At 38.2% G+C, this 14,956-nt stretch overlaps 1 protein-coding gene across 2 annotated transcripts in view; it reads left to right on the forward strand.

The window, feature by feature from the left end:
• DOK7 (docking protein 7) overlaps positions 1-14,956 on the forward strand; it is a 70,057-nt gene that overhangs the window by 24,239 nt on the left and 30,862 nt on the right. For both annotated transcript variants that reach the window (XM_075022418.1, XM_075022411.1), the window contains 2 exons: positions 1,648-1,755; positions 4,438-5,300. In XM_075022418.1, coding sequence (XP_074878519.1) covers positions 1,648-1,755; positions 4,438-5,300 — 971 coding nt within the window. The remainder of the gene's footprint in view (positions 1-1,647; positions 1,756-4,437; positions 5,301-14,956) is intronic.

Raw genomic sequence — 14,956 nt, forward strand, 5'->3', positions numbered from 1 at the left:
GAGCTGGGAGACACAGAGGTCACAGACCCTGTTTGTCACAGGCATTGTTGCCTTGTCCCTGTTAGAACATCTTTGGTTTCCAACATATGCTGTTATAGAAGGACTGTGTGTGTCTGGCTTGTTCTGCTAATCTTATCCAGGTTGCAGACTGCTAAAGATGGAAGTCCCCTCTACATGGGAACGAAAGTTCAGCATTGTCAGTTCTGTTCCTGTGACGTATTTGGATCTATCCAGGGCAGATCAGAAACTGAATGTGGTTAGGGAGGAGAGATGTGGCAGCTTGTTTCTCAGGTAATTAATAACATAGGGACTCCTGTGGAACTTCAGCTCACCTGGCAGTGCTCCTTCCCCTGGTTGTGAGCTTGTTTTGACTGCTGTGTTGACAACATCAAACCCAAGTATTTTAAAACTGAAAGACCTGGGATAAAAATGAAACTTTTCTTTCATCATTTCAACTGTTTTTTTATCTTACTAACTCAGCCACAGCAATGTATAGCCCTTTAATCCTTTTTTCCCTCTTACTAAATGATTCAACAATTAAATGTTTTTGTGGTGTGCTACTACTACCCAGTTGATCAGATACACAAAGCAGCAGTTGTGAGGAAGCTACTCTGTTTTATCTGTTATTAATTACTTTCCCTGTGTAATTAATAAAGGCTACTTAAACTTCTGATGATGAACAAATTAGTGGACCATATCCTTTGCAACTGCTGAACGCAACATACTTGTCAGTGCTGTTTGAAGAAATCTCTAAGATTTCTCTTGGGATGATGGTTATGATTACTTCCAACATCTGGTTTTATTGTTGTGCCTGGCTGGAAACAAAATGGTCTAGAGGAAACTGGTCTGTTTTACTGATGAACATTCTTCCACATTCTGTGTAACTTTTGGTCTTTCTCTTTCTACTGGAATAGAATGAGCCTTCTTCAGTGAAGTAATTTTGGCTGGAATGGCAAGCTCACTAAAATGTATGGGGAAATTCCCTGATAGTACATTTTAGGATAGTTTTTACCATTCTAACTTGTCTTGTATTAAACGTGAAGGCATGCTTATTTCATCTCTGACTTCTGAACTTAATGACCTTCTGAACATCAAGCTTGAAAGCAGTGTCTTTGTAAACAGATGATCTGGATTGGAAGGTATCAGTTTAATCACTATGACTCTGAGTTTATGATGTAGATTTTTGAATTTGTAAGATGAAAAATTTGGTCTTTCTTGATGACAAAATTCCCAATGAGTTCAGTGAAGTCAGGACATGTTTTACAGGTCACATGTTAGTTTTCAACTCCTCTAGACCTGCTGGTTGCTAATTATCTCTGCAGCTATTGCCTTTGGTGCTGTGCTCTTCAGGGTTCTGTCCCTGGTGGTAACTCTTACAGACATTGGGTATAATCCCTGAAAGTCTTGGACACTTAGAATTACAACTTATTATGTAGCACTTCTCCAGGATGTGCTTGAAGGCAGATTGTCCCATACATTTTCCGATCGGCATTTTCCCTTCCTGTAGTAGAAGATCAAACATAAGAACCCAAGAATATCTAACGTTCTTATCTAACATAAGAATACGTCTTCTTTTTCTTTACTTCTTTTTATATATTTTCCATGTTTCTTCTTTTTTGTTTATTTATTTTCTGTTTCTTTTTAAAGATCCAAGTACAAATCCAGCCTATTCAGAAGAAAGATTGGCTCATGAAGCTTTGCAATTAGAAAAGCGCTTGAGCTTGCTGTCCCATACAAGTCGCCAGGGCAGTGGAGGTAAGAAGTATCTTTAAATAAATAAAAATAAGTGGTATTCCTTCTCTCCCAGGCTTTAGAAATGAGCATAAGTATATAATTATAAGATGCTGAGTTTAAAAGAAAAATAACAGAGAAACAGTCAAGATATTTGATTTGGCTGCTGTTGCTTGTGGGGCAGTTCTTCAACAGCATTGTCTAAAGTCCATTAACATAGATTGCAGTTTTGCAACTGAGCAGGATGAGTTTGGGATCAAACACTATTAACATAGGAAAATCCTTTAGTATGCTGAATCCTACTGAATTTGTGCATATGGAGCTTCAAAAGAACTGTGTCAAGTTTGATATCTCCTTAAGTACTTGACTAACTCAGGCCTGGGAGATGGACTGACTTATATAGTTCACAAATCAGACTTACAGCAGATTTTTGTAGTGAAACCTAGGACTCCGGTGCTTTGGTTCTAAGTTATTATTCTTGCTCTTTGTGGTGCTATCTGTACATGTCCTTTCTGGAGTTCTTTATGCATCAAAGTAGAATTGTTGTCTAGCACTGGATTTGTAAAAGGGCCTATGCCCTGAACTGCTATTTGAATTGTTTAATAGCAGAAGTTAGATCCTCAAAACATCTGCTTTGCTCTTGGCTCTAAAGCCTATGAGCCTAAAAATGGCCCTTTGAAGATCCTCAGGAGCTTAATTATGTACTTCTATACATGTCAATGGCTACTTTAGTCTTGACACTGCTGAGTACTGTGGTTTGTGACTAAATTCCACCAAGACTTCCTGAGGTTTTTCTTGGTTGGCATATAACTACTAGACTTGACTAGATTGATGAAAAACAAATGCAACTTGATAGAGAAGCATGCCTGTTTTTTTTATCCAGTCAGTCTGGTTAGAAAACATGGCCCAACTTTGTATACATTCTCTGCTCGAGATTACTTAAATTTATGACCTTATTCTCCTAAGAATGTTATAATCCTCAGAGAATGAGGAATCCTCAGGTAAGATTTTCATATTCTGTTAAGTTTTGTATAGGAAAATTAGATATTTGTGTTTATGGGAAATAAAACACCAAGACTGTCCCTGTAGGTTTGATGGAAGGAACATTTGCCTGAATCTGGAGATCTAGGTTCTGCCACTGCCTTGGAGAACGTGTAGCTCTACACAGTTAGACCATTTTCTTCAAGACTGTGGGAGGGCTTCCCTTCCAGAGTTCTAAAGTGCCTAAAATATTTGTCTAAGAAGTGATTTCAAATAAATTCAACAATCTTATTTTTAAAATAAAAATAGATGTTTTTGTAAGCAGAATAACTTTTATTTAACAAGTATATTTCTTCTTCCGGGCTTGTTGCTGAGAATATTTTTTGTAGTTTGTGCCTTCCATCTAGGCAACTGTATAATTTAATCTCAGTAGTTACACTTACACAGGGGTCACAAGACAGTGTTGTGTGCGATGGGCACTGGGGGAAAAGAAGGAATTAGATTTCACAGGATAAACATTGCTATTTTGTGATAGTATATATCAATAATTACTCCAAGAAGAGCAGGACAATTGTTTTAAACTTCTGCCTCAAAAACTGAGAATAGAAATACCCTAGTAACACCAGAAGCTCAGGTCACAATTTGCAGTGGACCCTTCCCCTTTCTACCCTATCTGGCAACTTATGCCCAAGGTTTAAAATTAATAAAATTAATACCTACAAAATGATCCAACTGTCAGCCTTGTTTTCACATTGGTTTTATTAAGAAGAAAGAAAATAACATTGTGGAGTGTGTGTGTCACTACAAGAAAGTGGGGTTTTTTTTGTTTGGTTGGTTTTGTGTATGTGTTTGTGTGATGTTTGTGTTTTGTCCTTATGCCCTTATGGCCCTTTCATGCCAATGTTTAATTTTTTTCTTCCATATTCTGTCTTGGATAGCAGTAGTTACCTGTAAAAGTGTCCTTCTTGCAAGTATCAGTGAGAAAAAAAATTTCTTGCAAAATGTGCATAGATGAATCATGGAAGATCTTTTTGTATCTAGATATGTAAACATTTTTATAATAGTAATATTCTCACTTTTTTTTGTTACAGTGAGGTGTGGTTGTGTGTTGGTATGGATATGATGGAGAAGTACAGTGTAGGAGAGCTCAGAGGAGAGAACAGGACAGTCTTAACTTCGATTTTATTTTTGTTGTCTCTTTAACATTCACTTTGATGTCATTCAGATAAGATTTAAATCAAGAAAAAAAGTACAAATAAGATAATTATTTGGTTGATTCAGATCAAATAGAAACATGGAAATGTCTTATAGGGCTTTGGGTTACAGTAATAAGGTTCTCTTCAGAGCATCCTCAGCTATTCTGAGTGTGGGACTTTGATTATTCCCTGTGACATAAGATTGGAGTATCTAAAATAAAACCAATTAACTGCACAGAAGTAAAATATTGTTGAAAAGGGGAGAACTTGGTGCATAAACTCAAAAAATTTAGCCCTGAATGCATTATGTTCTGCAGCGTGGTAGGTTTATGGCAAGGTAATGTACTATTTGCATTTTGTTTTTCCCATGGGGATAGGAATTATTGCAGGAATTCTGGCTTTCTGACAGAAGTTCCCTTTACGAAAAGCAGATGGAATCTCAGGGTCCTTTCTGTTTGTACATACTTGCCATGTTTCAGTCTGTTGATTGTGTTTTAAACATAGGTTGATATGTTTTCTTCTTTTCTAGGAGACGACAGAAGTCTTTCAAGCTCGTCTTCAGATACCAGCCACTCAGATGTTAGTGTTGGGAGCAGATTGACAATTTGGCCTGAACAGTCTTCAGCCAGCACTTCTCAAGAGAGTCATGGATTGGCAGCTGCAAAGGGCATTTATCTTGGGGAAGAAAAGACCCTTCCAGAAGGGGCACGTAGCACCACTAAACTGCCTCCAAAGCCCCTCCGATCCAGACAGCTACAGGAAATAGGTCGTCAGAGCTCTTCTGACAGTGGAATAGCTACTGGTAGTCACTCTTCTTACTCTGGAAGCTTCTCTTCCTATGCTGGCAGCTTGGACATTTGCCATGGTGATGAGTTTGGATCATTGCTAAGCTTGCCATTGAACTTTCCTTCGGATCAGAATTTATGTACTTGTCCTCACAGTGAGCCCCAGAGAGGTGCAGGATCAGAGTATCAGGTTCCCAGCTCGCTCAGACATATTTACGATATACCCAGGAGTTTGTTACAGGCAGCTTCTAAAGATGTGCAACCGAAGAGTGCAGATTCCACGCTATCCAAGGACCAGGCCCTGTCACCTCAAGGTGCTAGTGACCCAAAACTGCTACTACCACGGAGGGTACCTGAGCACAGCCAGGACAGAGGGAGGCCTTCATCCTCACTTGCAGAAAGCAGCAAGGACTCAAGTGATGAGACATATGTGGATTTTGTTTCGAGGTGGTCAGACACAAAACCACAAGGACAGGTGTCAGACTCCAAAAGTAGTGAGTTGTCACCACCTAGTGGGGCCTCAGCTGACCCCTATGACACATGTAGCCCCCACCTTGGGATGACAAGAGCTCTATTTTCAGCTTGTCCAATCTGTGGTGGACTAAAGGTAAATACCTAACACTGAGCAGATGCTAACAAGCCTTGCTTAATATAGCATGATTAATTTAAAATTATTTAAGTTGCAGGTCATAAATACTATTGTTTCCTTTATAACTTGAACAAGTAATAACTTTTGTGTTGTTTATGCTCAAGTTGAGAGGCTTAGCCCATGGTTTGCTCAAAATCTGTGCCTGATCAAGAAAACACTGAACAATATAGGCCATCGATCATTACTTTTAAATTGGTCAATTTTGGCTTTGGGTGTATCTGAGTGGCTTACAGTGACAGAGACAGAAGCTTTACAGGCACTGAGAGGGATGAATTTGTCATATAACAGTAATTTAGCATGAAGGACATTGATCTCTTGTGCTGCTGGTATTTCAAAAGAAGAAAGAAGGGAGGTCAAATAGTACGTGCTGCTCTTAAGGTGACCACAGTTTATCTTTTTATTTTATTGATGTTTTTATATTCTTTATCATTGTTGTTTGAGCATGTCTTGCACAAGAAGCCAGATTTGCAAAACTTCTCACTGGGGAAGTAGAAGATAGTCAAGTCAGCATGGCAATCCATAGCAGATCAAATAATCCAGTACTATAACTGGCCAATGACAGATACTTTAGAGGAGGTATATAAAACCTCATTAGTGGTCTACTACCAGGACAGTGTATTTGCAGGAAAAATTATTTTTGATCACCAGTCACATAAAGACTTAAAACCTGAGTTATGGAGATTCATAGGCCTTTCTAAACAGATTTGCCAGTATCTGTAACTATGACTTTGATATTCTTATAAGTTCTTTTTGAACCCTGCTAAATTCTTGGCTTTTTATGGCAGTAAGCTTTGTACATTAATTGTACATTGCATGAAGAAAATGTATCTGTTTTTACCCATTCTGGAAAAGACTTTTTTTGTGACTGTGTTTGCTAAACTACAAAAAGGTAAAGCTGCTTGTGTTGGTGAGCTCTTGAAAAACTGGGAAGGTTAGAGGGAGTGCTCAAATTAGGGAATGTGTGAAGTAGGGATTCAGCAAGAGAGACTTTTGTTTGAGGAATTAAATATTGCCACTGAAGTGTGTACATTTTAGTTGAGCATGTGAGATTACATAATTCACTGCTATGAAAAGGGCTTGAGCATATAGTAAGTTATGAAAGAAAAATTAAAAGATTATAAACTTGAGGGATTATTTTCTTCTCATGAGGTGTTTCATGCATTGGCATCATTGACTGCCTTCACATGTCTGAAAACTAGAAAATGTTGTCTGCCCGAGGTGCTTTTATAGCCTCTGTAACAGCACTTTGGACGTTACTTTGTCATGTACTTGCATCATTTGGGAGGTAGGGAGACACTGGTGTGACAGGCCTTATAAGGTTGTGTCTACATTGATCAGTAGGATCAGTGTTCTTCCAAGACCATCCTTGCCAGCCATCTCCACCAAAGGCCCTCCTAGCCCTCTAGCCTAATTCTGAAAGCTTGGCTGGATGCAAGGGCCTGAGATTCAGCCTCTCACTTCTGTTCTTTCTGCAGTGCAGGCAGCGGCTTCCTGTGTCTGCCGCCTGTAGTTAGAGGGAAGTTGGGAAAATTGCACAAAACTGATTCTTAGAAAAGCTCTGCTTTGGGATCAGAAAGCTCCAAGATGGGTTTGTTGTAGGCAGTGAGGAAAGAATTTAAGGTACAGTTAGCTCACATGGTCCAAATGTTTCTGGGTGATCTGAATTGTCAGTTTAGACATGAATTTGTCAAAGTTTTCCGTGGATATCTGTGGCAGACAAGAAGCTGAAAATGAGTATTCCATTGTATATCTTCAAAGCCATTAAAGACTAAATTATGTCACTACTTCTTTAATTGCTTGTTGACCCCAACAACATACACACCCACATCTTTTATTGCAAAGTGCTGTCAGGTTTCATGCTGTTTCTGGTTGCCCTGAAAATATCAGTTGGCAAGAATGTCAGGGATTGTCAATATTTAAACAAATTTAGCGAGAGAAACACTGGTGCAGCCCTCTTACTAACTCTTGTTTAAGCATGAGATACACACATCTTATCTTTTTTTTTCTACCCATTTGTAAGCAGTCAGAAAAGAGGTCTCATTAAATGGAATGACTCATGGATTTGTTTTTACTTCTGAAAGAAAAATTAACCTTTTGATACATTGTCCCAAACTGTCAAGATGAGTTATTTTAGCAATATTTAATGTACACTGTCTTTGGCTTTTCTCATGATGAATATGGTGAAAGCACAAATCCATATGCTGTAACTAAAAAACAATTCTTATCTTTGTGCTCTAAACAGAATATGCTTAAGATGCAGTTAGGGCCAGGAGGAGTTGATTTATGGATTAATGAAGACACCAGGTTTTCACATTTATTCAAATTCATGTTCAAAAGGCTTTAGTGTGCCAGTGTTTGGAGTTCCTTTGCAATTTCAAGTTAAGCTGTTAATTAAATTGTGTTGAAGGTTTTTAAATGCCTACTATTTAAAGTGAGTGAGTGACCTGAGTAGAGGAGAGTCTACAGCAGTAATAAAGGATATAAGCATTGGTTTGTTTTCTGCCCTGTATGTAAACTTTGGCAAATCAAGGTTAGATTTGGACATGTTGTCTGTGTGTATTGGGAGTTCAGCATGTGAAGAGTTGGAGACAGGTTGCAGGATGAAGACATGCATATGTGGAAGGCATGGTGGCATTCATGATTGGGATTGACTTGGTTAAGAACCACCTGCTCCACTAATGACAAGGATGGTGATGAACGTAGGGAGAACATACCGTGGGAAAGTGCCAAGTTTCAAACAGAAAATAGGGCAAGGAAGCCTTTCTGCTTCACTCTGGATGAAGAATAGAACCAGCATGAAGAAAGTCACTAAATATTGCTTCTATTTTTTCTATATTGTATTTCATATTAGACATTGGGGATTAATAAGCAAGCATGCAGGGTGTTTTGCTTTCTGTTGTATGTTATTGTAGTGTGCTCAAGATGTCCTTCACTGCAAACTTCACAAGGTGTGCCTTTGCTATGTAATTTTTGCCTAGGTGATTTCAGTGCTGTAGATGATTGCAGAGATGAATTCTTTGTGTATTGTAAGTATATTTTAAGCTTGGAATGTTGGATTGTTATGGGATTTCTGAGTAAGCTGTAGAGATTTATTATTAGACTTTACTTATTACATTTTCAGCTACTTAGCTAATACTAATTTGATGAATAGAATTTCACTGTATGCTTGTTGCTCTGTAACTTCATTTGATGCTATAGTTTGAGAAATATGTCAACCTTTTTTATAGGGTTTTTTTTTTTTTACACCACCATTGTTTGTAAATTTTATTAGAAGTCTGAAAAATAAAATTATTTTCCAACTCTTTTTGTCCTTTTCCATCTGACAAGTACTGATTTTAGTTTTGGTTTGCTTTTTGTCCCCTGACCACCTTCTTCTTGCAAGTTGAATTAATATGGAATGATTATGGCTGTCTCTTCACACTACTTAGTTTTCTATTCAAATCACTGTTGACAGCTTGAAATATGCGTATTAGTAGGAATGACTTTTATGTATGTCTAGCTCAGCCTAAACTCATATTTATGTCAGTGGGAGTTCTTATGTATGTAGAAATATAGTCTTGATTACTGCTTTGGTAGTTAATTTGCCACTATAGAGGAGAAAAGAAAGTGTCAGTTTGTGTGTGTGTGTTATCATCAATTCTGTATTGGTGTTCAGCCATCTACTTTAGTTGCTCATTTAACAATACCAAAACCTCCTTGGTGACAATGGTCCCAAATTAGGAGCTGGTCTACCCAAATCCTCTGCGAGGTATTTGTATAGTTCCTGCAACCACAGTAACTGTATGCCTCAAACTTTGAATCTCCCAGGATATCTGTAGCAAGCGGAAATACGGGAATGCTGTGGTCACAATGCAGAAAAGAGGTTAGGGGTTTTGTCAGGTAGCAGGATCCACAGTGCTGAGTGGCTAAGAACCCTTCCCTACACAGGATAGGGAGATCTGGTACCTGCCTTGGGGGGATGTGGATCTCTGTTTAAGTGGAGAGTTGCTTGGATAAGCTGATGGGAAATTTACCTCTTTTAGTCTGTTCTGTAGGAACTGCTTTATTTTGCATTACAACTGTGAGGGAAGGCATGTGCATGTCTGTACTGTGATCCTTGAGCAGGCACTTTACTCAGTTTATTTAATCATGCGGCACCATGTCCCTGCAGGGCTTGTTAATCACATGCAGCCTTTTGTGAGTACAGAGTCTCTGAGTAGATCTAGAGCTACTACCTAGAGCTACTACGAATATCTGTGTTTCCATTGTGCATTGTAGACCAGGGAGAGACTAAGCCTAGAGAAAAGCAAGGCTAATGTGTCCTCAGGCAGAGAAGGGGCTTGAACTCTAAAGAACATCTTGCACTGAAGTCTGTTTTGTGGTCTCGCCTGGACTGATTTAACCAAGGTCATGAGCGGCCTGTAACTGGGTTGGGAATATAGCCTTTATCTTCCAAATCCTGTACTTCCCCCTTAACCCTGGATTTAGCTGGTGTGTCTCCTTTCATTGTAGACACTGCTTTTGAAAGTGGTAAAAGAGATGGTCTATAAGGTGTAAACTTGTGTAGTGACATTCAAGAAATAGCAGCTGCAGATTACGTTGTCACATCTATGTAGCTGAGAATGTTTTCAATTTTTTTGTCTTTTAATCAGGTACTTTTCTAATGTAGTATTAAAATAGATATTAAAGAAATCACAGTATATCGTTATATACAGCTTTAATGTAGCTATTTTTTTTTCTGTTGGAGCCATTACCTCTTTCCCCATGAGACTGAACACCTTATGTGTTTATCCTGTAGTGTGTTTATTTCCCATCTTTCTCTGAAAGTATGGGAACATGATTATTTGTAATTACACGCCTTTTACATCTCTTTTCAAAGATTTTTTTTTTTCTTTTACAGTGTTGATGTGTGACGCTGTAACATTTTATGCTTCCTCCCACCTTCAGAAAAGCTACAGGCTGTCTAAATTCTCGGTTGAGAAGGATGCATTTGTAAGCTTCTACGGCATTGTTCCTACTTATATTTCTGCTCTAATCTCAGAGCTCTGGGCAGTTAGGCAACACACACACCTTCAAAACTGTAACAGGAACAGTTTGCACCTCAGAGGAATCTGGAAGTCAGTCATCAGTATTATTGACCTGAGTGACAGTGTGTCTGTGAGTCTTGTATGCTTTGATGACCATTGATTCTGGGTATTATTGGCTTTTGGCATGAATTAGAAAACTTGCATTTGTGCTCTCTTTTAAGATTAAATTCCAATTGTTTTTCTTTAAGTCCTGACTGTGATACATTAACCTGCAGTGAGGTGTATCTTCCATAACATTTAACACCACAAAATGAGGTGACTGGACTGGACCATAATTTGGCAATCTGGCACTTTACATACATTACTGTTGAGATGTTGCTTATCAGCAGTTCACAGGGGAAGATTTTTTTTTTTCTTCTCAGTTTACCACTGTTATTTTGTTCAATATTATAATGCTTCTTGGCAATAGGCTTCACTCCCAAGTAATCAAGAAGAGACCCAGCTTCCTTTTACTTTGTTGTTGCTGGTAAGGGCTCATAAAAGTGAAATGGCTCTTCCAAAGCTTTGCTTGGAGGAGGTCACTTAATAGGTATGTCTCTGGATTTGAGATAGCACAGTAAAATACAAGACATGCCAACCATACCAGAACTGTGCAGATCTGACTTGCTTTTGGCCCCGTAGGAGGCTGCCTTACCTCTTATCTGAAAAATAATACAGAAGATACTCTCCATCTGTCATGAAAGAATCCCCACAGCATTTGTGCTAAGAATAAAGGTTCTAATCTGAATTCAGAATAATAAGAATTAAGCTCTTGGCACTTCTTGGGATCAGGCAGTAAGTGGAATAGATAGCCTGTGGTCTGTAATTGGAAAAGAAGTGCCTGCCACAGAAGCACTGGTAAGTGAGATGACATTAATAACGTCAAGAGAAGACAGCATCTTTCCTACATGAGGGAATGTAGACAACGTAGCTCAATGGAATTCATTCTTCTGTACTAAATAGAAGTGTTGCTGGATTGCTGTTCTGTCAGAGAACCAGTGAAGATATTGATAAACCATGGTATTGACCTTTTATACTCATCAGAATGAACAAATGGGAAAATCTACTTCCTCCCCTAAATACAATCAAGCTGGATAATAGCTTTTATTATTACTACAACTGATAGCTACTTCTTCCTCTGTCGGGAGCAATAGCTTTTCTGAAGAGAGAGAAAAAAATGTTTTGAAGGAGGAGGAGTCTGACAATAAAAGCTGGAAAAAAATTACTCTCTTTGGAATGTAGGGTTTGTGGGGGTTGGGTTTTTTTGACCTAGTTGTAAAGAGACTGATCAGATCGCTTGGAACGTGGCCACAATGGGAAAATGGAAAGCTTTTTTTCTAAATAGAAATCCATTTCTTTCTGGAAAAATTCTACAGAATCCTATAAAGTGTTAGCAGACACTTTCTATCTTCTTTTTCTAAAAGGAGAAAGTAGAATTCACCTGCAGAGAAAGAAACCACAAAAAGAGATTAGGAAAGCATGGATTACATTGAGCTGAACTCAGAGGGAAGCAAATAACTCCAGTGGCAGTCTTGGATTAAGTTTCCTAGGTTTGATTCCCATGTGGTTCATCTCTTTCTGGAAGAGCATAAACAAAGTTGCTTTAAAAACCCCTGAGTTCCTTGACTTGCATTTCTGCAAAATGTTTGTAATGTCTACTAACATTATATTTTTAAGATCATGGATTAAAGAATGCTATGCAGAAAATACTCTGTTTTGATTAATAGTCACTGATATCAAAGTAATTGCGTGGTTCAGAAGGAACTGGCGAGTATCAGTAGGATAGCAATCATTTGGATGGGATGTCTGGAGGGTTGACAGCAGCTCACTGTGAGTAGATGAGAGAACTGAAAATAGATGCTCAGTGGGGGTGTGACCTTTCCTACCAACCATTTTTGACAGAGCCACTTAAAACTGGAAGTATGCAAATTAGAAGGATGAAATGTGTTCCAACAATATTATACAAACTGTGCTTAAACTTGTCCACAACTCATGACAAGACATGTGATTGGAATTAGTTTTGGTAATTCATGATGCCCAATATACTTATTACTTCAAGATATCTATGGAAATACTTTCAGTCTGGCTGATAATATCCCATATGGATTTGTAATCAGATTAGAGCCTTAAGGTATCAGTTGTGTAGAGGTTGTGATGTAGGCAAATTCTTACTGTTTCTAATATAATTGTGCAACCCTATGCCAAGCTGTATTACTTCGTTCATAAAGAGCAAATACTTTTTTTATAATACTGGCTTAGTAAAGTTTAATAATATGGTAACAACACCTTCATATGGGTAATGTGATTTTGGCATTTGTTAGCAAGAAAATGGCAAGTGTGGCAACAAATTCACTGAATAGAAAATTGTTTATTACCTGCTCCACAAAAAACCCACACTGAAACCAATCTGAGGAATGAATCACTGAAGAATATTTATATGTTCAGAACAGAATGAATACTTCCCATAGGCAGAAGAGTTAGAAAATGTGGGTAATCCATTCTGGTATAGAAACGCCTGCCAAACAGTTTTCAGGATGGACTGTTTTAGTTGCCTTGTGATTTTATGTATTGCTTTATTATGCATAGTTGTGAATGCTTCTGCTGAAATGCTAGGGAACTTGTCTACAGAAGAAAAGAAAGGGAATTCTTTGAAAGTCCACATAGTAGATGGCACTGCCAAATTTACCTCTCATGCAATTGTACAGTCCTGATGAAAATGTCCTACTGAGGTCAGCAGAAGCTTTTTTGCAGACTTCAGGGGGCTTTCCTCTGACATTTTTAAAAGAAGGGCCACTGAAACCAGTGTAATTAAAACACTTGCTTCATAAGAGAATTGGGCTGTGTGTGAGTTAAAAGAAATAAGGTGGATCTTTGATATCTAAGAGAGGCAGATTTCAATCCCTGCCCCATAAGTAGAAGAGTGGGGTTGATTGCTCTGGACCTCAGGAAATACAGAAAGAATCCATACTAAACTTCAATGTTCTTGCCCTGCCTGGCTTAGCCTTGGATGCATTTTACAAACCTGCATGTTATGCTATAAAGCTAGTTGTCTACTGCAGACTCCTGGCAGGAATTTGTGATGGCAAAGTGCAGATGGTGGTGTTTTGGGCACTGTTTCACTTTAAATAGGAGAGGAATTGCCCACCCCAGTGTGTGCAAAAGACGTAAGAAGCTTGAGATTTGGACTGATCTAGGAATTTTGTGTTATGGTTTTATTATTGTGGCTCTGACCAGCTTACCCCAGTCCATCTAGTTGTGTAATATCTGTATCTGGATAATGTTTACTTCCCAAGGCTATTGTCAGGACTGATGGGATGGTGTTTGTACAGTACTTTGGATGTGGACAATTCAATCCAAGTGCTAAAGATTGTATTAAATGTGATGTTTTTCAGGCTGTAGTGAGAGACAAAGTTGTTTGCCTTTCATGTGAACTGTGGACAGAAAAGGAACTCATTAATAAGAGTTACTAAAGAAGAAATCCACCTGCCAGGATGGAGCAGCTGCTCTACAGTTTTTTTTTTTTAAATGCTGGGAACTCTATCACTAGTTTTTATAACTTCAACAAATAGTTCAAAGCCATTTTCTATTTAATGAAAGATCACAGAGCAGTGGCACTGAATACATTATTTCAACAGAATTTTTTTTGTGTGTGTGAAATTGAGCCTGAAGAATGGTGTCTTTCAAGAACTGCAGAGTTACTGGAAAGATGTTATTAATGCAGGAACCTTTACACTCAGTGGATTCAGAAAGTCTACAGCTGAAAGCATGGCAGTTAAAAATCAGTTCTTTCTAAGAATGGGATTAGCCCGAGGGTTGAGCAATCTTTTAGCATTTAGAAAGGAGCAAGATATCAAGAACACGCTTGAGGATATGGCTGAAATTCAAGCCAAGTTGTAGCAACAGAGGAAGAAAAGAAAAACATAATTGTATTACGTTTTCTTCATGTATTCTTTTCTTAAATCCTTATGAAGAGGCATATTGCATCAAATCTAATTTTGCAAATCTTTTTGATGCAATGATTTTTTTTTCCTTTAATTTTTTTTCTTTTCTTTTTTTTTCTTTTTTTTTTTTTTTTTTAAGGTCAAAAGCGATTTTGCCTGAATAGAGATTAGGTAAAACTCTGAGCAGTTCCCCAGTAAGAGGTGTGAGAGCAGATGACCACAGGGAATTTCTGGAGCAGTTCAAGCTATCTGAGGATCTGCAGTTAAATATTTCAGCTAGTCAATTTTCCTGTCTTAAGTAAGTAGATACTTAGCGTTGAGTTTCCTTGGTGCTGGCTAAACTCAGCTTGAAGTGTAGGACTTCTGGGTCAGAACCAAGGTGACAAAATGATACCTTAAAGTTACTGCACCTGACCAACTCAGCAAATCTTTTTACAGTGTAAAAAATGCTCTTTAACCCACTTTTTATCAGTTGCACACCATCTTTTCTGTTCTATTCCTAAATGAGAGTGTGGAGGGAAGGACTTGCTTGAATTCTGGCAATCCTTGCTAGTGCGGTAACATTTTGAATCTTGAAGGGTCGCTTGAAAAACTAATTTGCTTCAGGGAGTAATTTAACCCATGGGTG

The sequence above is a fragment of the Buteo buteo genome, chromosome 1 (assembly GCF_964188355.1).
Source record: "Buteo buteo chromosome 1, bButBut1.hap1.1, whole genome shotgun sequence".
NCBI lineage: Eukaryota > Metazoa > Chordata > Aves > Accipitriformes > Accipitridae > Buteo > Buteo buteo.